Source organism: Narcine bancroftii, chromosome 7, assembly GCF_036971445.1.
Source record: "Narcine bancroftii isolate sNarBan1 chromosome 7, sNarBan1.hap1, whole genome shotgun sequence".
In the NCBI taxonomy this organism is placed as follows: Eukaryota; Metazoa; Chordata; class Chondrichthyes; order Torpediniformes; family Narcinidae; genus Narcine; species Narcine bancroftii.
In genome coordinates, this window is record NC_091475.1 from 38767329 (window position 1) to 38793612 (window position 26284).

Consider the following 26284-nt stretch of genomic DNA (forward strand, 5'->3'; position numbering starts at 1 on the left):
TTTTGCTCCTTGGGGATAAATATTTTAAGCACAGCTGGATGTCTTAACATAAATATATAACCTTTTTTCCATAGGATCGATTTTGCTGTATTAAACTGCTTCCTCTTCTTTAAGAGTTCAAAACTTACGTCTGGGTAAAAAAATATTTTTTGACCCTTGTATTCCAATGGTTTATTGTCTTCTCTAATTTTATTCCTTGCCCATTCCAGTACATTTTCTCTTGTCATATATCTCAAAAATTTTACAAAAATGGATCTTGGTTTTTGATGTGTCTGTGGTTTCAGAGCTAGTGTTCTGTGTGCCCTTTCTATTTCCATTCGTTCCTGCATTTCTGTCATTCCCAGGACCTTCGGGATCCATTCTTTTATAAATTATTTCATATCTGTGCTGCCTTCATCTTCCGTTAGGCCCACTATTTTTATGTTGTTTCGCCTACTATAATTTTCCAACATATCAATTTTCTGAGATAACAACTCTTGTGTCTCTTTAATTTTTTTATCACTTTCTTCCAATTTTCCTCTTAAGTCGTTTACTTCCATTTCTACAGCTGTTTCTCATTCTTCCACATTTTCTACTCTTTTCCCTATTTCTGCAATGACTAGCTCTAATCTTTGCATTTTATCTTCTGTCCTTTTAATTTTTCTTTTAATTGCACTAAATTCTAATGACAACCATTCTTTTAATGCTATCATTTGTTCTTGAAAAAAAGCTTTATCTATATTCTGTCCATCTGTTTTACCTTCTATTTCTATGTGAAGATCTTGGTCTTCTTCTTCCTCTTCTTCTGTGTCTGTACCTGTGTTTGTGTCTTCTTCTCTTCTTTGTATCTGTATCTCTTCTGACTTTCTTGATGAGTTTCTTGTCTCACTTTGTCAGGCCTCTTCTTGCTTGGCCTCTTGCTGTTGGTCCTTTTCTTCTGAGCTGCTCATCTTTTGAGCCTCCTGCTGCTGCTCTCCTTTCACCCTGTCAACCTTCCTTCTCACCTGGTACTTCACTCCCTCTCCTGTCGCTTTTCTCATCTTCCAGCTGAGAGCCCTGGTGTCAGGCGTCCCTCAGCTAGTCGTGCTGTGGTTGCCCGCTCCTTGGCCAAGCCTCCCTCCTGTCTGTGTTTTCCTTCTCCTTAGATTGCGCATTTTTGTTTGGCTCAGAGAGCCATTTTTGCAGTCCAGCGGTCGGGGGTCGCAACTCCGCGGGGCCGTCACCAACCTCAGAGATCGGGCGCTCTTTTCCACCACGGCTCTCTTTTTCTTCGTGCAGCTAAGGCCTTCTTTCTTTTCCGGCATCTTTTTTTCTTCTCGTTTTTACCTTTTCCTTCTTGGATGCCATTTTCTTTCTTTCCTCTACAAATTTATTTTTTATTTCTTATATTTTGTATTTATTGAACTGTCTTTTCTTCAGTTTTTTTTTCTTCTTTTCTGGAGAGCGCTGGTATTACCGTACCGGCCACTACTCCATCACATGACTCCTCCGGATCTCTCCCTTCTTAAAGGCTGGAGTGGCTTGCAATTTTCCAGTCCTCTGGAACCATTCCCAACCCTAGTGATTCCTAAAAGATCGTTACTAATGCATTCACAATATCTTCAGCTACCTCTTTGAGACCCTGGGTTGTAGTTCATCCGGTCCAGGTCATTTATCTGCCTTCAACCCCTTCTTTTTCCCAAGCATCCTCTCCTCAGTAATGGTGATTACGCTTACTTTTTGCCTTCTGACTCTGAAATATTTGACACGTTGCTGATGTTTTCCACAGTGAAGACTGAAGCAAAATACCTATTCAGTTTTGACATTTCTTATGTTTCCTGTTGCCACTTCTCCCATTGTCATTTTCCAATCTTGCTTCTCTTTTACTTTTATGTATATCCTCTTATGTTACTGCTAGCTTACCTTCATACTTCAGCTTATTTTTCCCTTGCTGCTTTTTCAATTGGCTTCTGTTAGTTTTAAAAATCTACATCCTCCGCCATCCTTCTAATTTTTGCAAGCTTGTATGCCCTCTCCTTTGCTTTTATGCTATATTTGACTTGTCAGACATGGCATGGTTCCCTGACTCACCCCTTAGAATGCTTCTTCTTTGGGATGAATTATTCCGAGAAACTCTAGCCATTTGGCTCCACCATTTTCCGTGCTAGGATCCCTTCCAATCAACTTTGGCCAGGTCCTCTTTCATGTCACTGTAGTTGCCCTTATTCAGTAGTACACCAACACATCTGATTTTAGTTACTCCCTCTCAAGCTGCAGTGAATTCTATTATATTATGATCACTACCTCCTTAAGGTTCCTTTACCTTAAGCTCCCTAATAAAATCTGGTTCATTGCAAAGCAACAAATCCAGAATTGTTTTTTCTAGTCATGGTATTGACCATAAGCTGCTCTAAAAATACATCTCATAGACATTCCACAAATTCCTTTTCTTGAAATTGCTGCCAACCTGATTTTCCTAGTTTACCTGCATATTAAAGTCCTCCATGACTACTGTAACATTGCCTTTCTTACTTGCCGCCTTTAACTCCTGTTGTAATCTGTACCTTACATCCCAACTGCTGTTTGGAGGCATGTAACTCCTTTCCTTTGGGCTTCATTTTTCACTAACTGAGCCACCCCAGCTCCTCTGCCAATTGCCGGTCTTTTCAATAGGATGTGTATCTTGGATATAAAGCTCTTAGCCATGATCCTCCTATAGTCTTGTCTCTGTTATGCCTACAACATCTTGCCCAACTGCCTTGTTTCATATACTGAATGCATTCAAATACAACACCCTCAGTCCCGTGTTCAGCACCCTTCTCACATTTGTCTCCATGTTCCAAGTTAAAATTCTTATCTTTTCCTAAACTTTCTGTCTTACTTTTTATTTGAGAAACTTCAATAATTTATCCTGAGCTTTTCTTCCCTTTAGCTTTATCTATACGTTTTAATTGGTTTACACCCAACTCCTCTACTAGTTAGTTGAAATCCTTATTTAAAGGATATTAAGGATAACCTAGTTATGCGATTTGCCAGGACCCTAGTCCCAGCATGATTCAAGAGGAGCCTATCCCATTGGAACAGCTCCTTCCTTCCCCAGTACTGGTGCCAATGACCAACCAATTCAAATCCATTTGTCCCGCAACACACTTTGAACCACACATTTAATTCCCTAATCTTATGAACTTGTCCAATTTGCAATCCAGAGATCGTTACCTTTTTAGTTCTGTTTTTTAATTTCATCCCTAGCTACCCAAATTCCCTCAGTAGAAACTTTCCTAGTTCTACTTATGTCGTTGATACCTACATGTACCACAACTGGATCTTCTCCACCCACTCCTCTTGTATTAAGTGTAGTTGGTATATAAGCCATTTATTTGATCTAAAAATCCAGAATAGATTTAAACAACAATTGATTGCAAAGATAAAAGATCTGTTATTATACGATTTTCCTTGGAATTTGTCTCATTATGGATTTGGCTTAATAATGAAAAAGATGACGTAACAGGAAATGGCAGAAATATTAAATCATTATTTTGCTTTGGTATTTGCCAGACACTTTGCAGTGGATGAACAATGTAATGTAGGATTAAAATAGGAAAAGGAAATAAAGGTGATCATTAAAGGGGTCTTGATTGCATCCCTGGAGTAAAAGAAATCTAGGGAAGAGTAATCAAAGCATTACTGCACATAATTAATAAATCATTAGTAAAAGGAGTCATGGCAGAGATCTAGCATGTTTACTGTATCTTCATTCCTGGAAACCAGTCTGTATTCCTGCATTATGTATGAGGAAAACAATACTGCTCCCTGGTGAATATTATTAGTTGAATCTCAAGTATCATTGAATTTTACTTTTTTTTTCTTCCATCACTTATGTCCTGTCCATTCTTTGAGTTGTGTTGCCAGATTATTTCCAATTTATTGTGTTCTGGCTTTTAAAAAATTCTGTAAGATGCAATTGTGTCAAATTTATTCCATCTTGATGCTACTTCAGTACTCTTGTAGCTATATTCCTTTTCAAAGTTAATTTTGGATCATCAGAGACAAAAAGTTATGAAATCAAACATCAGGGAAACAGGCCCTGCAGCTAACCGGGTTTGCACTAACTGTTTTACTGTACTGAGATTTTCATAAATGACTGCTGTTCACTATACATCAGGGACAAAATTTATACTGGCCCTTTGAGCTTCCAATCTGCATCTCCTTGAAGAAACAGGAGATCTGGATGGAATTCAGGCAATTACAGGATGAGTGTGCAAACTTCACGGACAGCATGGGAGGTCAAGATCGAAACCAGGCCACTGGAGCTCAACTAGCAATTTTGCTACATTACTCATGGTTCTATTATCCAAGTGCTTAAATAGATTTTAACACCACAAAACTACCAAAAGATCATCAGAACTTACCATGTCAATGTCATTTGGGGAAGGAAATTAAGTACTGTTGCACCCTCTGACACACGTGCAATGCATTTGGCTTCCAACACCTCTTAAATTGCACAGTAAGCTACTCAGATGCCATTTCTCCAGTGCCCACTCCATCTTCCCTCTCCTTGTCATGCAGCCCAGGCTGTGACCATCCCGGGATTCCCAGATCTGGCTGCAGGGATTCGGAGTCAGGTTCTCCTTGCTTGGGTTGGGCCACAACACAGCATAGTGCCTCCAATGAGGGGTGTGCAGTAGGAGGGTATTGCAAAGCTGAAGGACCTCTGTAGGGAGTGTCCACAGAGATCGGGAAGCCGGAGCTGGGCCAGGAGAGCTCCAATGAGGCATGGTCTGTCCAGGCACTCTGGCAGGGGGGAAAGCAAGATGACGGGAAGGAGGAGCTGGAGAGGATTCAACTTAATGTATGCACTGAGAATTAGTACTTGGTAAAGCTGTCCAAAACTGTTGATATGCTTCAATGCTGAATGAATTGAATGTTTCAACCACATTGTTCTGAGAGGATTCACATCCAGGTGCCAAGCCAGGACAGAGCTTGAGCTGGCAGCAGCAGTGACAGTCCTGTGAGTGGCCATGGGCAGGTCCTGGCCTCACCAAATGGAGAGTTAGCACCAGGCAGCACAGAAGTTAGACCACTCCATACCGCAACCTCTACTCCCAGCAGTTGCTCCTCGCAGCCCACCAGCGACTGGGAAGAGAGGAGCAGAGATGTGTTCCCTGTGGCAAGAGGCAGCTTTGCATCAGATAGTTTTCCATATTGTGCACTCAGCTGTGGATGCTGCAATAGAGCAGGCATCTGCAGAGACCAGTGGCAACTGTGTTCCAGAAGAGAACACATCCGAAATAGGAGCAGGAGTCGTCTATCCAGCCAATCTAGCATGCTCCCACATTCAGCGAAATCCCAGCTCCGCCTTTCCTCCATACCCTTAATTCCGCTACGATGCAAAAATTCATCTTACTGTATCTTAAATATGTTTAATGAGACAGCCTCTACTGCTTCATTGGGCAGAGATTTTACAAAAAAATCAGTCAGCATTTTGAAAATATTTGGTATGTATATGTGTACTTTTTGATTATTGAAACTAATACAAATTAGCAGTTTAAAAACTACATGCATGAATAAATATGTACATATACTTAATATTTAAATAAAATTTTTGTAACAACATAAGAGTAAAAGTGTGTATGTAATTTTCTTTAATGTCTTGCGGCTCTCAAACATCTGAGGTTTATCGTATGTCGCTCTTGCATTAAGCAAGTTTGCCCACCCTGCTTTAAAAGTACAGAATCCTTTCATTTGAAGCAAACACAACAGCTATTTTCGACCTCTGACATTCATAGAACCAGTTTTGTTTCTACCCTCATGATCATTCGTGTGGCATTGAGGCTTACTCATTTGAACTGAGACCTCATTGCATCACTGAAGGAACACTACTTTTGGGGGTCTCATCTTAGACAGAAATCCAGAAGCCTGTGAGTATTTATTACAAATGCAACAAAGAATGAAATAACAGAAATAAATCACGTAATTAAGTGGAATCTTCCTGACTGTAGCAAGTGATTCTGAAGTGTATTGCTGTTGTATGGACATTTCAACTTAATGTATGCACTGAGAATTAGTACTTGGTAAAGCTGTCCAAAACTGTTGATATGCTTCAATGCTGAATGAATTGAATGTTTCAACCACATTGTTCTGAGACTCTTGCTTTTGGTGGGTATTTCAGAAGAGATGGGACACTTTTTCGTGTTTTGGTTAAATTTTTTAATAATTTGTAACATCTTTGAATGAACAATTTAATATTTCAATAATTTTTAAATGATTTTTTTCACATTTTAATACATTTGGTTTTCTATGAATATCAAAGTCACAATGAAATTTCTGATAGGTTTGACAAAAGTTAGACTGAAAGATGCAGCAAGCATCTTCCCAGATAAGTACTGGCATAAGGAAAAACTGAAGGCCCTGGAAGAAAATGCAATGGCATGTAACTGGACAAACAACCCACTAGATAAAATAGATCAGATGAAGAATTTTAGTAAAAGGACAGGAAAGGTGATAATGGGCATCCTTATCTTGTTGACCTACTCAATTTAAAGTGGTCTGAAACATATCCATTTGTTACCACTTTTGCCAAAGGACCATTATACAGTGCTCTAATCCAATTAATACATTTTTCCAGTAATTTGTATTTCTGTAGTACTTTAAACAGATAACTCCATTCCACCCTGTCAAAAGCTTTCTCTGCATCAAGAGCTATGGCCACAGTTGGTGTTTTGTTTATTTGCACTATATGGATTAAATTAATAAATTTACAGACATTATCTTCCACTCTTCTATTATTAACAAATTCTGTCTGATCGTATTTTCGGGCTGAAAGAAGGGACAGAGGGAAATGATCCGATGGGGTTCTTTGAGGAGTGGATTCCATGAGGGTTGGGAACAGGAAGATTTAAAGAAAACTTGTTTATTGAGAGAGCCCACCAGACCCTCAGCCCCTAAAGACCAGATGATTAATGATCACGACTGTCCTGGTAAGATTTTTGAGTGTCAGGATCGGGAGGCAATGGTAGGAGCAGCAGTCAGGGAAAATAATGGTCCAGTCAAGTTGGAAAGTGGCAATGTGCTGTTTTTTCAAGAACTTAGTGTGAACTTGGTTAAGCAAAGAAAGGAATTTGATAGCATCAATCGACAACTGCAAACTCGGAACATAAAGTACTCTATAATATACCCAGCAATGTTGAAGATCGATGTATCGGATGGACCTCAAAAATACTGTAAATCTCCAAAGGAGGTAGAGAGATGTACACAAGGACTATAAAGGAGACCTCAGCACTGATTCTAGAAAGAAAAATAAGAAAAAGACAAAGTGAACTGTGAACTTAAATATCTGGGTAAAAGTAAAAAGAGTTATTGAAATGGAAAAGGAGAGCTCGGGAGAGGGTGAATACTTAGTAAAATAGTAGCAGTGTGGATACCCCGATTTTAGGTGGAGAATGGAGCCGGAGAAGGAGAGTTTTTACAATTGGGAGATGGAGCACATAAAGTTCTGTTGTGGCAATTAAAGGCAGAAGAGCCTGATAAATTAAAATATAATCCAAAAGAAATTAATGACACTTCTAAACATTATACAAAACTGTACAAATCAGAATTGTTAGGTGACTCTAGGGAAATAGATGAATTTCTTTCAGTGATTGATTTGCCAAAATTGGAAAATAAAGATCATATGGAATTGTATGCCCTCCTTACCAGAGATTGAATACATTACAGGCAAATAAATCACTGGGGGAGGATGGTTATAAATTTGACCCTTCAATGTATGTAATGATGTGAAAAATGAGTGCTCTGACAGTACGTGAAATTATATTTTTGAATTGGGGAAGGGGGAGATTTTGAATTTTGTAGATATTTAATATATTTGACATGTATAAAAGTTTAAAGTTTATGGAAAATGAAAAAATATTTTAAAAAGCCTGTTTTTATCATCACTGGCACATTAAAGGATGCAAGAGGTTGATATAGCAGAGAGGGGCAAAGATAGGAGAGAAACTTTTTTCCAGAGCATGGGGAGTCTGGAATGCTTAAGGTGGGGTGGGGGGGGTGGGGGAGAGGAAATCTGAGGGACTTTTTTCTACTCAAAGATGGCAGTTATCTGGAACAAACTGCCAGAGAAGTTAATGGAGCAGATGCAATTACAATGTTTGATAGGCATTTGGACACAGATCAATTCTAATTTGCCTAACACAGCAACAGGTCAACAACAGATGCCATCTCACTGGCTCTACACAAAGCCTTGGAACACCTAAATATTGTAACTAGCTATATAGTGAAAGAAAACAATGGAATTTTTTTTAACCCAGATATAAGCTTCGAACTTTTAAAGAAGCATAAGGATTTCCAACAGAATTTTATAAGGTATTCAATAATCTATTAATTCCGCACCTTTTAGAGGTAATGAAACAGGTAGAAGAGACCCAGAATTTGCCTGACTCATGTAAAATGGTAAAAATCACAGTAATTCCAAAAACAGGAAAAGACCTGTTTTCACCGGTTTCATATAGACCAATATCTCTACTAAATACACACTATAAATTAATTGTAAAATTACTAGTAAATAGATTAACAGATTGATAACTTAAATTAGTGATGTTAGATCAGACAGAATTTGTTAATAATAGAAGAGTGGAAGATAATGTCTGTAAATTTATTAATTTAATCTATATAGTGCAAATAAACAAAACACCAACTGTGGCCATAGCTCTTGATGCAGAGAAAGCTTTTGACAGGGTGGAATGGAGTTATCTGTTTAAAGTACTACAGAAATACAAATTACTGGAAAAATGTATTAATTGGATTAGAGCACTGTATAATGGTCCTTTGGCAAAAGTGGTAACAAATGGATATGTTTCAGACCACTTTAAATTGAGTAGGTCAACAAGATAAGGATGCCCATTATCACCTTTCCTGTTTGCTTTGGCAGAGCTGATAAAAGAACCTATGATAAAGGGAATAAAAGTAAAAGAGGAAGAATTTAAAATGAGCTTATTTGTGGATGATATTATAGTATATTTAATCAATAAAAAGGTCATATACAAAATTGAAAGAATATGAGGCGATATCAGGATACAAGGTTAATATTGATAAAAGTGAAGGGATGCCAATGATCAAAGTTAATTATACAAAATGTAAAAGGGAATCCCCTTTTAAATGGTAATCACAGGCCATATGTTACCTCGGTAACAGGGTATAATAATTTAAATCATTTGTATAAATTAAATTATTCAACTGTTAATAAAGAAAATATAGGAAGTCTTGGAGAAATGGAATGATTTACCACTAACTCTAATAGGGAGAGTAAATTGCATCAAGATAAATGTATTTCCATGGCTACAATACCTGTTCCAAGTGCTACCGATTCCCTTGACAGGGGATTTTTTAAATGAAATTAAACAAATTAATAAGAAAATTTCAATGGAATGGTAAAGAATCAAGATTGGCTTTGGAAAGATTAACATGAAAGATTGCAGCTACCAAAGTTCAAAAAATATTACAGGACAGCACAGTTAAGATATTTATCAGATTTATATCAGACAGGAGAAAAACTGGCTTGGCTCTATATATACCAGACAAAATTCTATATATAGAATTATATTCAGTAGGAGAAAAGGTCCCTGACATTTACTCTATAAATGGGATGAGAAACTGGTGCAACACAACAATCTACCAATACTATATCAAATTCTAAAAATATGGAAGAGAATACATCTGGAATGAAAGATGATAAATCATCAAATACCAAAAATCTTATTAACACAAAACCCATTAATTCCTTTTACAATAGACAATTTATTTTTTTAAGGAATGGCAAGAAAAGGAATTAAAAGAATAAAAGATTGCTTTTTGGGAAATAATTTATTGACATTTGAACAGTTAAAAAATAAATATGGAACATCACATGGTACAATATTTTCATATTATCAGTTGAAAACTTATTTAAAAGAAAAGTTGGGAACAAGTCTAAGATGACCTGAGAGTAGCTGCTATGAATACTTAATTACAGACACTGTGATAGTAGCGTGTAGAGCAAATTTCAATACAAGGAGAATGATGAAGCAATATATAAACCCAAACAAGGTTGGGGAAAAAAATGTAAATATACAAATAAAGAATGAAACATGGAAGAAACTATGTGCAGGTACCATGATTAATACAATAAATACTTGGTTTCGTATGATACAATAAAATTGGCTACATAGACAATATGTTATACTTCAAAAGTTAAAAGAATGGAATCCAACAATATCAGACAAATGCTTCTGTTGGAAAGAAGAATTTGGAACAACAATACACGCAATTTGGACATGTACAAAAGTGAAAACTTTTTGGGAGGATTTAAACCTAATATTAAAAGAATTACAAAAAATAGGATACCAAAAGACCCAAAAATCTTCCTGTTAAACAACATAAAAGATAAAGAATTAGGTCTAAAATTAGACAGGGTTCAAAATATATTTATTATGATTGCACTCGCAGCAGCAAAAAAGTGCATAATTGTAACTTGGAAAACGAAAGCAACCTTAAAAATACAATGGTACATAGAAATGAACAAGTGTATTACATTAGAAAAAAATTACCTACAATCTAAAAGACAAATATGCACTATTTGAACAAATTTGGGAACCATACATAGTTTCTTAGAAACCGCCAATTTCAAACCTCCATCTCTTGATATGATAAGTTAGAAGTATGAAAATAATTAAGTATGAAATATCGGACAACATGATTTCTTTTTCTTTTCTTTGGTGTCCTTCTATCATTTATTTATTTCTTCTTCCTTCTTTCATTTCCTACTTTAAGTTATAGGGGATGGGGGAATGAAGATGTCACTATATATTAATATTGAATATTTGTATATATTGTTACTGATGTGGTTCACAGTGAAGTACTAAATAAAAAATTATTAAAAAAACATTTGCTTTCCATAAAGGCACACAAGGAGCTCCACTACCCCTGATCCCCCACCTAGAAGAGAAAGAAAATCAAAAGACATCCAGTGTCCATGGATTTTCCTTCTGCATTCCCACAACCTTTGTTGTTTCTCAGCCTCCAGTTTATTGTAACAGAAATCTTGAGCTCCTAGTTTTGATCCTCTGACGCAATCAGGAAGTTGCTAACACCCGATGACTTTCAGGAGCCCTTCTTGCCTTTGACACCATTATGTATCCCAATGCCTGGTGTGATAGAGTTTCAATGGAAAATGCTAGGCAATATAGTAGTTTTAAAAGGGTGCAGGAACTAAGACCTGAGAGGTATGTAGACAAATCATGGAGAATGGTAAGAGAAATTGATTTAATGTGGCATATAAAAGCAAAAAACTTAAACACTTGGTAAAAGTTCATTTCTGGCTACCACTATTTTTTTTTAAAAACTGCATAATTGGTGTATTAGCATGGTACAGGGATGGGATTGTCTTGGGTAAACTTGTACCTCTCAGTTTGTTCGTTTTAGATTGGTCACAGTGTTCAAACTACTGAAAGAAAATAGACACACACACCGAGAGCAGTTCAGTTTATACAAGTCTTTATTACTAAATCTAAAGCTGAATTCACACTACAATATGCAAGCCCTTCCCAATTATACTTATCAATGCCTGGACTGGTCCCAACTGCCAAAGCGAGGCGACGACTGCACACTTGTAGTAGGTTGTCTGGGCGCCGGTAGCAGCTTCTCCACCTCCCCGGACCGGGACGTCGGTTTGGAATCTTGAAGTTTTTCTTGCTGAGAGATGTTGCCACCTCTTGGAGAGTCTCAAACTTTCAGCAGTGGGACCATGGCTTATATTACCCAAAAGTTGTTTACTTCAGATCTTATCTCTTTGAACAAATGATTTAATTATCTTCAAGGTCTCGTCTCCTGACAGTCTGCGACCAACAAAAGACAACTGCATCTCTTGGCCTCATGGTGTAAATTGGATTCTGTCATCTGATGCAACTGCATCCCTTCTTTCATAAGCTAGTCTAAATCCTCCATTACATTCCACCCCTTGGTCGCAGCCTGTCTCTTACGAGACCTAACAAGCATTTGAGTACAGAAGGAGCGAAAAAAAAGAAACTAAAACTATAATAAGCAATAATGCGAGCAACCAATGGAGAATATTGTGGTCCAATTCCCCAAATATACCATTTAACCATGAAAAAGGATTCAAACTATCCTTGTGGGCCACAATACCCAGACACTGAAGCTCACGAACAGATTTTGAAACATGCTTAACAATATCAGATATATTAGTGGATACATCGGGCCGTGTCCCCCACGGGCAACTCCCTCGGAACGTCCTCGACATTACAAATCCAATTGCTGGCATCAAAGCAGCGGTTAAGCCAGATCAGCAGGAGCACAAGATGGAGGACCTGGAACAAAGAAGCCTGACGTATGTCACTCACGATGCCGTAAGCGTTCGGTATTTAAACAAACTAAATCATCCTGTCCCTCAATAGCAACCCACCGAGTGTTACCCTGGGCAGGTGTCACTGTTTCCCCTTTTATCTGAGGGCCACTACCTGTTGGTGCCACCCATACCTTTTGTCTGGCATTCTCTAGCTTGGGAATGGGGGGGGGCAATGACTGTTTTTCCTCTGGAATAGGCTGTAGTTCAGAAGCGTAAAGAAGTCGGTAGAAAGGTGTACCTCCCTTCAAAGGGCGATGATTCAAATTGTCGACTGCCTGCTGTAGCACATGGCACCACCCCTTCAGGGTCCCCAGTGGTGTTAACAAACGAATTTGTTCCTTCAGTAAGCCATTCATTCGTTCAACTAACCCGGCAGCCTGTGGGTAATAAGGAATATGGTGGACCCATAAGATACTGTTGTCAGTTGCCCAATCACAGATTGCCTTCCTGGAGAAGTGTGAACCATTATCAGACTGAATTTCTTCTGGTACATCATAGCGAGAAATTAAATGGTTTAGTCCTTGGATAGTGCTAGCTTGGTCAGCTGTCTTGGTGGGAAAAGCAAAAACCAGGCCTGAAAAGGTGTCAACCATTACTAGGACGTAACGTTTACCCATACAGTCTGGCATGGGACCTATGTAATCAATTTGCCAGACTGCAGGTGAGCAATCTCCCCGTCTTATTCGGCCATGCGGACCAGGAGGAACGGAACAGTGCAGGACTTCACAAGCTGGCATGCTGGGCATGTACGCACGACCATGTGGACATCGTCCTGATGGACGGGTAAGGCATGTGTACGGGCCCACATAGCTGATCCCTTCTCCCCCAAATGGCCACTCTGTTCGTGTGCCCATGGAGCCAGGGGGACAGTATCGGCACGGCTGATAGTGGCAAGCTGATCTGCTACTGCATTATGTTGTGCCATGTTCGTCATCGCATTGGTATGGGCATCAATGTGATATATGGTTATCTCACAATGATGGGAAGCATTCCACAACAGCTGCCACATACTGGACGGTCATGTATCAGCCAGTCGTTCTTTTGCCAATCAGACATCCATACCACTAGTCCATTAGCCACAGACCAGGAATCAGTAAACAAGCGAAGAGGGTGATCATGGGGGTCTAGTGGTAAAGTGACTGCCTTCAACTCAGCATACTGACTGGAGCCACCATCCCCCTCCTCCAATAAGTGAGTTCCAGACCTGGGATGGTAAGCCACTGCCTTCCACTTCTGCTTTCCTTGCACCCACCGGCTGCTACCATCAGTAAACCAGGCATCCTCTTGTTCTGCTGGAGTGAGCGAATCATATGATTTACCCCACTGAACTGGTGAAGAGGGTAAGGGAGGGGGCAAGGTGGGTTCAATGTCCTCATGACGAGACGGAAGATCAGCCACCTGTTCATGTATGCGGCCCACCCCTTCAGGCCCTCTGGTTGCACGACTCTGAATATACCACTTCCATTTAACAATAGAAGACTGCTGAGCCCGCCCGATCTTTAAATTAGCGTCATTAGCCAGGACCTAGTTCATTATTGGAAGTGCAGGTCGCAATTGAACATCTGCATCGCCGATCATTCTTTCAGATTCCAGCAGGGCCCAGTAACAGGCTAGTAACTGTTGTTCAAAAGCTGAATAACGAGTGGCAGCCTTGGGCATGGTACGTGACCAGAATCCCAGTGGGACTCGGCGGCCCCCTTGTTTCTGCCAGAGGCTCCAGGATGCCACATCATCAGTAACGGAGACCTGTAGTTTGTAGGGGGTATCTGGGATGTGGGGAGCAATGGGCAGGGCCTGAAGAATAGCCTGCTTGGCGGACTGGAACGCCCTTTCCTGATCATCACCCATATAAAGTCTGTTTTCTTTCGGGTAACCTTATATAGAGGACGTAAAAGCAATGCCAAGTGTGGAATATGGCGCCGCCAGTATCCCAATAACCCCAAGAAACGCTGGGTCTCTTTTTTGTTAGTAGGAGTGGCCAAGACTGCGATCTTATTGCGAACTTTATCGGGAACCACCTGTTCTCCAGCATGCCACTGAATTCCAAGGAAGATAACTGTCTAGGACGGGCCCTGTACCTTGGCGGGGTTATTAGCCCCCCCTCTTTGCATCAGGGTATCTTGGACACTCTCCATACCTTCCTGTACCATCTCTTCTGTGGCCCTTTGGATCATCACATCATCAATCTAATGGTAAGTTGAGAGGGAAGGCGATACTGTCACTGTCTACAAATCACGGGGAATTAGGCTGTGACAAATAGTGGGAGAGTGTACATAGCTCTGAGGGAGGCGGGTGAAGGTATACTGGCACCCCTTCCAGGTAAAGGCGAACTGATCCTGTGAGACCTCGTCTATAAGAATACTGAAGAAGGCATTAGCGAGATCAATGACAGCATACCATGTTCCTGAGTTCCCAGTAGCAATGTTTTCAATAAGGGTAACCATATCCGGAACTGCCGAAGCAAGTGGTGGGGCATGTTTGTTAAAAAAATGATAGTCAACTGTCATTCTCCAGGAGCCATCCGGCTTCTGGACTGGCCAAACAGGGCTATTAAAGGGCGACATTGCGGGCCTCACTACCCCTTCTTCTTGCAGAGCATCGATGGTGGCAGTAATCTCTTCCTAGCCCCCAGGGAGGTGATATTGTGGAATGCACACTGGTTTGTGGGGGGGGGGGGGGGGAGGCACCATCACAAGATCCCACTTAGCCCGACCCACCACTAATCTTTTAGTAATAGTCCAAATTCCAAATGCAAATCCCCCTTGGCTAGTATTAATGGCCGTACCAGCCAACATATTAATACCCAGGATACACTCATCAGTGGCAGCCACCAGGGCATGTAACCATATAGGGGAAGGGCCATCACCCACCGTGGCGCGGACTTTTATTTCCTTTGCCAGGGTGATCGCTCCTCCCATCCCCTCTATTCGAAATGTTGGTCCAGTCCAGAGGTCAGGGTTACCCAGAATCACCGAGTGCTCCACACCGGTATCGACCAAGGCCAAATATTGGCGGTCATTACCCCCACCCCAATGGACTGTTAACGGTATGTAGAGCCATGGGTCCCCGTGTATCCGCCGTATCTCAATGGAATAGACACGGGGGCCCTGCCCACACCCTCATGCTTTAGTAGGGTTCGAGGGCTTCCAGGCCGACATGCCACTATTATCCATGAGCTTTTTTAACCATTTGTTGTATCTCATCATGGATAACTGGAGCAAGAGAAGCTGGCTCAGTGGGAGCAGAAGGCACAGCTGGGCCAGGAGGACTCAACAGCTGGGGATGATGTTCCCCTGCCTTCCACTTATAAAGGGCATAAAGGACTGCAGTAGGTTTCCCATCAATATCACTTTTAGGTACGCCTAACTTTAACAAGGTTAGAAAAAGGTCCTTTCTTGTCGGTCCGTTATTAGCAGCAGGCCCTCTCTTTTCATCCTGCTTGTCTGATTTAACCTGGGTTGTACGTGAGTGGATTTTACCTCCCAACTCTAATTCTCTAAGCCCAGATAAGGCGTGCACCGCCTCAGACACAGGGTTCCCAATTAGTGGACTAGTTACGGACAGAACCAGTCCCCGTACAGTGGGTTGGGCAGAACGAACCAATCTGGTATGCATTCTGGCTGTGAATATCTCTTCATCAGGGCTCCCCCCATGTACCCACAGCCTCAAACACCCTGCATACAAGGCAGAGGCCAGGGCCTGCTGACGAATTACTGCTATACCCTCCTCTGGGGTGCCCCAATTGTTCTGTAAATGTAAATCCCAATCTACTGGTGATGGGTATACTCGTAGCAGGGCATCCCCTAGAATGGCAAGTAAGTAATCCACCTCTCTTCCTCTACCCCGCAGCTCAGCAGTGACCCGAATATCTGAAGTCAATGTTCCTAATCCAAATGATTCCTCAGGGGTTAAATATACATTACCCCCTCCTTGCTCCCAAACACGCAGGAGCCAGGCTGCCAGAGTTTCTCCCGCCTTTTGCCTAAATCGATCTCCAATGGCAGCCAGCTCTTTTATAGAGAAGTCATGTATCATTGACTGCTCTTGACCTCTGCTCCCACTTTAGCCCACAGGGTCCTTTGCCCAGTGGACGGGACGAGGCCTAGGACATCCCGTAGAGGGGGTGGGCCATTGAGCATAAGCAGGGGTTCGGGTATTTTCCCCTGGGTCCTCTTGGGAGATCGGGGTATCTATCCCTTCAATCTCTTCCCTTACATAATCCCCCCCTTTCGTCTGTTTGGGAAGTCTGCTGCCTTATTGGGTGGGCGTGAATAGCAGGTGGAGAGGGCAGTATGTTAGGCATATGCTGAGGAGTATCTGCATTATTACCATGGTCATCTTTCCAGATATTCCCACCCCATTCATCAATTAAATCAGGATCATCGCCATTCCTTATCATGGCACGAATACGATGTGGATCGGATTCTACTCCATGCCTTCCTTTATCTGCACAGAGCTGCTGCCGGTGTTTAATATTACGGCAGATCGTTTGGACATGCTTATCCTCCCATTCTTTGGCTCGGTCCTGACTGGTGCAAACAATTTCACTCATCATGGAACAGCGTTGTCGCAGAGCTTCTACCTCCTCCTCTAGTTGCTCTCTCTTATGCTGAGATTCTACTTCTCGCTGAACTGATTCTGCTTCACTCTGAACAGAGTGGTGTAAGGCTGTGGCCACCAGCCAAAAACCGTCAGTCAGCGTCCCCTTTTTAACAGGAAATTTACTTTCTCGAAAGAGACTGGCAACCCGCTCTCCCAGAGGCGCACTTGATGGATCTAACTTCTCATCCCAACTGAGGGGTGGTCCCAACAAAGACAGGGTATTGGCCAACATGCCAAACCCATCGTCTTTGGAAGTCCATCCCGGAATCAAGAACTGCTCAGGGCTCACCTCCTTCTTTCGGCGAAACATCTTGAGACCAATCCTGCTCAACTACGCCAATTGTCTTGGGTAAACTTGTACCTCTCAGTTTGTTTGTTTTAGATTGGTCACAGTGTTCAAGCTACCGAAAGAAAATAGACACACACACCGAGAGCAGTTCAGTTTATACAAGTCTTTATTACTAAATCTAAAGCTGAATTCACACTACAATATGCAAGCCCTTCCCAATTATACTTATCAATGCCTGGACTGGTCCCAACTGCCAAAGCGAGGCGACGACTGCACACTTGTAGTAGGTTGTCTGGGCGCCGGTAGCAGCTTCTCCACCTCCCCGGACCGGGACGTCGGTTTGGAATCTTGAAGTTCTTCTTCTTGCTGAGAGATGTTGCCACCTCTTGGAGAGTCTCAAACTTCAGCAGTGGGACCATGGCTTATATTACCCAAAAGTTGTTTACTTCAGATCTTATCTCTTTGAACAAATGATTTAATTATCTTCAAGGTCTCCTGACAGTCTGCGACCAACAATAGACAACTGCATCTCTTGGCCTCATGGTGTAAATTGGATTCTGTCTTCTGATGCAACTGTATCCCTTCTTTCATAAGCTAGTCTAAATCTTCCATTACAACAAATCATGGAGAATGGTAAGAGAAATTGATTTAATGTGGCATATAAAAACAAAAAACTTAAACACTTGGTAAAAGTTCATTTCTGGCTACCGCTATTTTTTTTTTAAACTGCATAATTGGTGTATTAGCATGGTACCAGGGATGGGAGACAATTTTGTGGAGAAGTTCCAATTGTTCTCACTGAGTAAAGATTAAGAGCAGAAATTATGAATCATAATATGTTTTGATAAATTAAGAAGCTGTGATCCAATGATAAAGGATCTTTAAGCAGATGGTACAGATTTGTTATGAACAAAAAGAACTAGATGCAACAAGAGATTTTTTTTAACGTGTCAGATTGTTATGATTTGGAAAGCATTAGCTGAAATATCATTCAAAAGAGAATTGGATGAATGATAGAAAGAAATATGTTTATAGGTAAATGGGGTAAGAGTACTTGTGTAGAGTTAAAAGATTAGCTGTATCAAAGGACCAGTGAGGATACAGGCCCAAATTTCACTGCCACCTATGCTGTGATTTTTATGCAAATAGAGTTTTAGGCTTTATCTTGTCATTACTGTCTGTAAGTGATGTAATGTGGAGCAGAAGCTCTGAATAATTTGAGATTCTGCCATAAGTCACTATCTGAATTCTATAGATTATACTGAACAAGTTTAATCAAGGTAAATCATTAATTCCAGATATTCTGAACCATTCTGGAATTCTATAGTAGTTAAGATCATTTTTCCACAGTCTAATGATGCAAAGAGAACTTTCACTTGCTTTTAGACTATCCTTTGGTTTCTCAAGGAATGTAAAGCAGGAAAAATCTGTTTAAAATAAAACCACAGTAATTCCTTTTCTCAGATTTCCGTTGATATTTGTTGTCTCCCAAAAGAATGCAAACATGCAAGCAATATGAAACAAAGAATTACACAATTTGACACTATTTGAAAGCTTTTATTTGTACTGCGCTTTTTAAAATACTTTATGATTTACAGTGATTATGGTGTACTCAAACAACTCCTCCCTTAATTTGACTGTTCTTGATAAATTCCAGGTATCTGAGACCTTGGCTTTCTTGGATGGTTTCCTCTCCCTACTCTTTCACTCATTTTCTTAAACAGTGGTTTCGATAAGTTGATCCAAATATTGTGGTGGTGTTGTTGTCCTCCTCTTAACCTCTAGCTAACATGATGCTCTTCCTTTCCATCGTCTGCTTAAATAATTTTTCCCTTTTGGAACTATGTTTAAAATCGTGTAATTCTCAAGTTTTTTTTAAAAATGACTTTGGCACAAAAAAATACAACGGCTTTATGTGGTTTTGCTTAGTTTGGTTCTCCTGACTCTCACCGTCTCCAGATGTTTAATTTGAAATTCCTCAAATTTCTTAATGTTCTTCCATGGTTGTGTGCTCTTCAATATCTTTAATTTAGTTTTTGCTTCTTTCCTTGTACCTTTCATTCCTCCACTCTCCTGGATATTGGTGATCCTTCAGCCATTTCTCCCATATTGTGGAATTTCATCTCTAAACCCAGTCTCAACCCACCATTGAAAATCTTAAAACAATCCCCTGCAAACTAATCAACTACTCTACTTCCTCCTTGCTGTTTTGAACTGTGGCACATGGCTGTATTTAGGAGCTAGAGGAATGTACTTCTATAAATAAAGATTTAGTTTAATTAAAGTTAAAACATCTTGTTTGCCTGAAAATTGTATTTCAAAATATGAATATTTATAATTACAGGTTATTTTGGTCCAAGTCAACCCAGGTGAGACATTTACTATAAGGAGAGAGGATGGACAACTTCAGTGCATTGCAGGTAACTTGTATGAATAAATTGTAGTTCTTCTGCATCTTTCCTGCTGCCCCTAACAAACATTTGTTGATATTCTCATGGTTTGTGTCTTTTGATATTATCTGCATTGAGTTCTGTTGGGTTTATTTTACTACACTCTTGCTTTGGAATAAATTATTGATCTGAATTTTCTTGAAGACTTTTTCTTGTAGTTTTCTGAATTTGTATGAATTCAGTAAACTATCTTCCATACTTGTGCTTTCAGCTATTACTTTAAAGACCAATGAATTTTAGCAAGAATGCACATCAAAGTCCCCCACCAGCAATGTATTATTGCAGTTTGTCCTCTAAGATTGTATTAAGAGTCATAGAGTCACAGAATGGAAGCATAGAAATACAGCAAATAGTAGGGGGCTAAGAAATGTTGATGAAGAGAGATACTTGGGGTTCGAGTCCATAATTCTGCAAGCATGGCAACACAAGTGGATAACTTGTGAAGAAGTTATTTGGCATGGTTGACTACCTGGACATAAAATATCAGAGCTGGTATGTCATGTGGCAATTTTACAAAACATGGTTTGGGCCATATTTGGAGTATTATCTGCAGTTGTGGTTGCTATATTATCAGAAAAATGTATTTTTGCTTGTGATGGTGAAGTGGAGATTTACCAGGACATTAACTGGACTGAAAGTTATCAGGAGATATTGGATAGGTTGAGCTTGTTTTTCATAGAGTCAAAGAAGCTGAGGGATGAGCTGATAGAGGAATATAAAATTATGAGATGCATGGATAGGTTAGATCACTGGTTCTCACATTTTTTTTTACTTTTTACTTTGGCTTGGCTTCGCGGACGAAGATTTATGGAGGGGGTAAAAAGTCCACGTCAGCTGCAGGCTCGTTTGTGGCTGACCAGTCCGATGCGGGACAGGCAGACACGATTGCAGCGGTTCTCACATACCACTTTAAGTAATCCCTATACTTTCAGTGCTCTGTGATTAGTAAGGGATTGCTTAAGGTGGTATGTGGGTGGAAAGAAAAGGTTTGAAAACTACTGTTTTAATCGTGCCAAATTGACTCATGTGCACAATTGCATAACTCCAAAGGAAATGTGTCACTGATAATTTTTCTCAAGCAAAATATTTCAGTAACAATTGGGACTAGATCACTGATTCGCAACCTTCCCTTCCCAGTGAGTGGAAAGAAAAATGTTGAGAACCATTGGGATAGATGGTCCCATGATAGACCTGTCAAAAGCAGGGCATCAATTTAAGTTGAGAGGAGGATGTTTAGAGGGGATAGAGGAAACATTTTCACACAGAAAATGGTGCACATCTGGAACTTGCTGCCATTGGAGATGATGGAAGTAGATACAACCACTGTTTAAGAGACATTTAGACAGGCATTTGAAATGGAATTGTACAGAAGGATACAGTGTTAATGTGCACAAATATGGGCATATATTAAGCATGGATGTGGTGGGACAAAGGGCCCATTTCAATGCTGTATAACCTTATGATTCTAAAGCATCTTTTGATCACCATATTTTTTTCTCCACTCTGGCCTATAATCTTGTCATTGAATGTTTTGTTGTTCTCTCTCCTTCCACCACACAGATGCTTTCAAGTTCAGTTTGGGAAAAGATGAGAAAATTTTATATTCTCATTTTAGCCAATAATATAATTTTTGAAGTTAATCTCTGGTACAGCAAATAATTTGCACAATAAACAAAAATGTTATAATCATGAACAAAACTGCAAAGGCAGGGGCATGGCCATGTGAAGGATCTAGACAGATTGTCTTCGATGATCTCTCTGTGAAGAGTATTAAAAAACAGTTTAAAGTCAAGAATTTTTTTTCACTTTGAATGAACAAAATGAATACTAAGAAGCCAAGGCAGTGAAAAACAAAATCAGAAGGGACACCAACTCAGCCAGGAATATCATTAAGAGCACCATTATGTAAGAATGTGTTTTTGCCTATGAATATAGGTAACAGAATATTAAACTCCTGGAATGACAAAGGAATAGAGTACATTGAGGAATGCTATGCAGAGGGACTCATGTCTTTTGATCAACTAAAACAGAAATATGGAGTAACTAATAGGACTTTCTCCTGTTTTCTACAGCTAAGATCATTCCTGAGAGAAAGATGAAGGCTAATGTTGATCCCATCTGAAATTAGTGAAATGAAATGAATGATCTGGCTGGGGATCACATCTAAATTCATAACAGAAATGTATTATACTCTCCAGGGTGAAAGTGCAAAACCAGGTTCTCAGAGGTCAAGGGAGAGATGGGAGTCAGATTTAGGTGTTGTAATATCAGAAAGATGTTGGTCTGGTTGGTGTTTGGATAGTATGACATCAGTTATAAATATGGACTGGTTTAGTATGGCTTCCTATACCAATTATATCTTGTGCCACAGAAGCTACTCAGGTCAAAATCTGAAATGTTGGAGATGTGTTTTAGATGTGGGATTGAAACAAGAATGTTTTGACTTGCTATGTGGTCATGTGTGAAGGTGAGGCTTTTTTGGCAGGATATTGTGGAAATATTAACAACAATAACGGGTGGCATTTTCACAGACAACCCAGAGCTTTATCTTTTGTGTAATTCCATCGAATTAATTAATTAATTAAATTCCACTTTTATTTTGTCGAAGTAGTTTTAGCAGTGGCTAAGAATTGTATTGCAACTACTTGGAAGTCCGACTCCCTTACTCATAGAACGATGGACTTCAGAGATGGATAGTTGTATACCTATGAAGAAAATTACATATAATTTAAAAAATATGATTTATTTGTCAAGATATGGCAGCCATATTTGGACTATAAGGGCCCAATTATAATAATGATAATAACAGATGCTGTTGTAATATAAGCAGATGTGATTTCTCCACATAGATTTTTTATGGATAATATAAGTGTGTACTCTGATGGTGTGTGATTTTTATATGTTGTGGGAAGGGGGAGGGGTTTTCTTTTTTTGTATGAAAAAGTTTAATATATTGTGAAATAAAGATTTTACTATGTATATTTATAAAAAATGAAAAATAAATATTAAAATAAAGTCTGCACCTTTCTCCAAAACAAAATAGAGACAAATGAGCTAATAGATTATGATTAATTATTATAGGATTAGGATAGAAATATTTCCAGGCATATGTAATTATGTAACGAGAACTAAAATCTCCAATTATCCAAATGGGATCAATGAAGGCCTTCTCTCAGCTAAGAATATAGCCAAAATAATTTTTAACTTAGATCTGTACAATATAACTTAATTTGAAAATTTTCATACATTTCTAAAACTAATAACTGTTTCTTAAAATTTGAGTGCATCTTCTTTGATATTTTTGAAGGATGCAGTCAAGTGAAACCTCATTGCTGAGGAGTTGATTAAAATAAAGTCTTGTTTGGTAGTGTGTTTTTAGGTTCTCTTAATAATTGTTCTTTTGCTCATGGAATATCTATTTATGAGTCATGTTATGTATTGAAATACATACCACACATGAGTCACCATAGACACTGTCTTAGATCTGGATTGTTCAGCATAGAAGCTTTGGAGCTTTGTTGATTACGGAAGGCGAGATGTTTTCTGTGGAAACTGTCTTTATTTAAATTGGGTTAATGAATGCAAATGCCTGATTCACATTTATTAAGAGGTTTTTCTGAATGAAAACTTCAGACTAGTTATAATTCAAGACCAGTGCCAATGTCCAGAGAGAGAAATTAAAGAGAAATGGTGATAACCTGATCTCATCATCTATTTCTTCTTTTAATTTGTATTATTGAAATACAAATGTTGTGTATTAAGTAACTGCACCCTTAGTATTTCTTATTCCAGCTTTCATCCTGCCTCACTCCTCACATCCCTTCTGAGATATCATTGAATATCATTTTTGTAGCTTTTGATCCTTTGCTCTTTGTTCACAGTAAATATGAAATGCGTTTATGATTGTGTCATCCTATATATGGATATATTGTGATTGGTTCACTTGTATATATTTCTTGGTTGATATATTTCAGCAACCACTTTATATGAATTTATTTTTTGTTACAAATTTTCGGAAAACTGAGGATTTTGGAGAATCTGATTTCAGATAATCCTTACCATATCATGGCTCCTGTTCGTTGGCTGCAATTTCCTGGTGGACCTTGTTTGCTGGCCGCAGTTTCCCAGTGGACCCTGTGCACGGCTCTTGTTCTCGGCCCCAGTTTCCCGGCAGATCCTGTGCGCAGTGGGCACTGGGTGCTGAACTTGCCATGGAGAAGTGGCAAGATGAGCCAATTGTTGAGCCGCATGGTGTGCACCATATCTGGTAGCATGGACAGTGCTGTGGCCACGCTGCTGCTTCGGCAGCAAGGTAAGGAACCATGGGTGACCAAAGGAGCATTGTCGCTGCGAGAGTGCAGAGGGAGCGCGGCTTTTGCTGGGAGAAGCTCCATGTAGTAGTAAAGGTGAAAACTACGATTCTGATCTGTTGTGTGAAATTAAACTGCTTTATTTTGAAGGGTTTTACAGTAGTTTGTGCAGGTAGTTCGAGGAATTGAGAGACTTTTACCAGTAATATACTTCTTTCAAAATTCTTAATGTTCCCTGCTGAAATGGGGGAGAGGGGTCTTAAATGCCCATAGGTCTTGTATGCCATCAAATACGGTAATATACATTATTGCGGTAGATTCCTCCAGGTGTGAAATAATTTGGAACACTTTATTCCATTTGTTGTCAGCTCAGTAATCTGGAAACAAAATTCCAGTGCTCTAAAAAAGCTAAATTATCCCAGCCAAACAATGGAAAGTTCCACTTTTGCATGTTTCTAAGACTTTTTGTCAAAATCTTGTAATGTGTTCTATGCCATCCTTTCTGTAGCTTACAATATTGATCAGATATCTGTAGCTCTGACAGAAACTTGAGGTGCCTCAACATTTTCAACAGCACCACTGACTCACTCATCCAGGCAACTAGAGTTGCAAGTGGAAAATCTACATAATTTAATCAACATCAACATATGCCATTAAGGAAGTAGAGGATCTGGTCCTGATAAATTTGATACACAAGTATTAAAGTATGCAAGAAAATAAATATTTAACCGACTTATTTATTAGTCCATTACATTCTGGAGAAAGTCCTGTAAATTTGGAAGTAATTAAATATTACTTTTCAAAAAGGGCAGGACAAATTTCTTAAAGCCCGTACACCAGAAGATATGTCATCTGGAATAAGAAAGAATTTGCTTCTAACAATTTTAAGATAACTGTTCATGAATACCATGAAGTCTGAACAAATTTGGTTTCATTTCATAACCTTTAATGTTATCCCAGAGCACTTCATAGTGAGTCATTTCTGAGATATTCTGAAATGACAGTCATGGCGAAGAGCAAGGTTCCATTTGTAGCAGGTAGATAAGCAATCTGTAAAAAGTAACTTTAATGATTGGGTTGAAGCCTATACATTGTCTGTGTTGCAAGAGGGAATGCCATACGTTTTTTAAAAGAGCCTTGTAGCATTTGCGTCGCCTTTTCCAATGGCTTCAAGACTTTGGTCTAACAATCAACCCCGACAAATGTCAATTTGGCAGATCATCCATGGAGTTCTTAGGGCACAAAATCACGGCCTATTCCCATTATCAAACAAGGTAGACGCAGTCCGTACCTTTTCCAAACCTACTACCGTCAAAGGTCTACAGAAGTTTTTGGGAATGATCAAATTTTATCACAGGTTTATTCCCGGAGCTGCTGACATCCTGCAGCCACTGTTTAACATCGTCTCCACCAAACACAAGAACATTATCTGGACCTCGGAGGCAGAGGTCACGTTTATGTCCGCCAAAGAAGTATTGGCCAAAGCAGCAATGCTTGCACATCCCAACCCTGGAGCTACTTTGACGCTTAGCACCGATGTCTCGGGTACAGATATGGGTGCAGTTCTTGAACAGTGCATCAATGGTCATTATCAACCCCTTGCCTTCTTCAGTCACCATTTAAGACTAGCAGAAGTAAAATATAGCACCTTTGATCGGGAACTGTTGGCATTATATCTAGACACACGACATTTCTGTTATATCTTCGAAGGTCGACATTTCACTGCATTCACAGACCATAAACCACTTATTTTTGCCTTTAGCATAATGACAGACCCATGGTCGGCAAGACAGCAACGCCATTTGTCCTACGTTTCAGAATTCACTACGGATGTACGCCACATTTCAGGAAAAGACAATCTAGTCGCGGATATACCGTCTAGACCAAGTGTGTACCATATTCAAGGTGGAATCAACATTGCTGAACTGGCTGCAGTGCAGGCCACGGATCTTGATATACAGACATACAGTACAGCCATTACTGGACTGGACATTCAACAGGTGGCACCGCAGCACGGTGGACCAGAACTCCTTTGTGGCGTATCATTAGGTTATCCTAGACCATTGGTCCCATTGTCGTGGAGGTGACGTCTTTTTGACGACATTCACAGTTTGTGACTTCCATCCATGAGGACAACAGTCAAGATCATGTCAAATAAGAACATATGGCATGGACTGAAGAAAGACGTTGCTCAATGGGCACAAGCATGCATCTCCTGCCAATCTGCAAAGATTCAGCGCCACACCAAGGCACCCCTTCAGCTTTTCCCAACAATACGCAAGAG

The 26284-nt window shown here is 39.8% G+C and overlaps 1 protein-coding gene across 9 annotated transcripts in view; it reads left to right on the plus strand.

The window, feature by feature from the left end:
* fndc3a (fibronectin type III domain containing 3A) overlaps positions 1 to 26284 on the plus strand; it is a 231167-nt gene that overhangs the window by 61930 nt on the left and 142953 nt on the right. For all 9 annotated transcript variants that reach the window (XM_069889664.1, XM_069889666.1, XM_069889667.1 and 6 more), the window contains one exon: positions 19585 to 19660. In XM_069889664.1, the coding sequence (XP_069745765.1) occupies positions 19585 to 19660 (76 nt within the window). The remainder of the gene's footprint in view (positions 1 to 19584; positions 19661 to 26284) is intronic.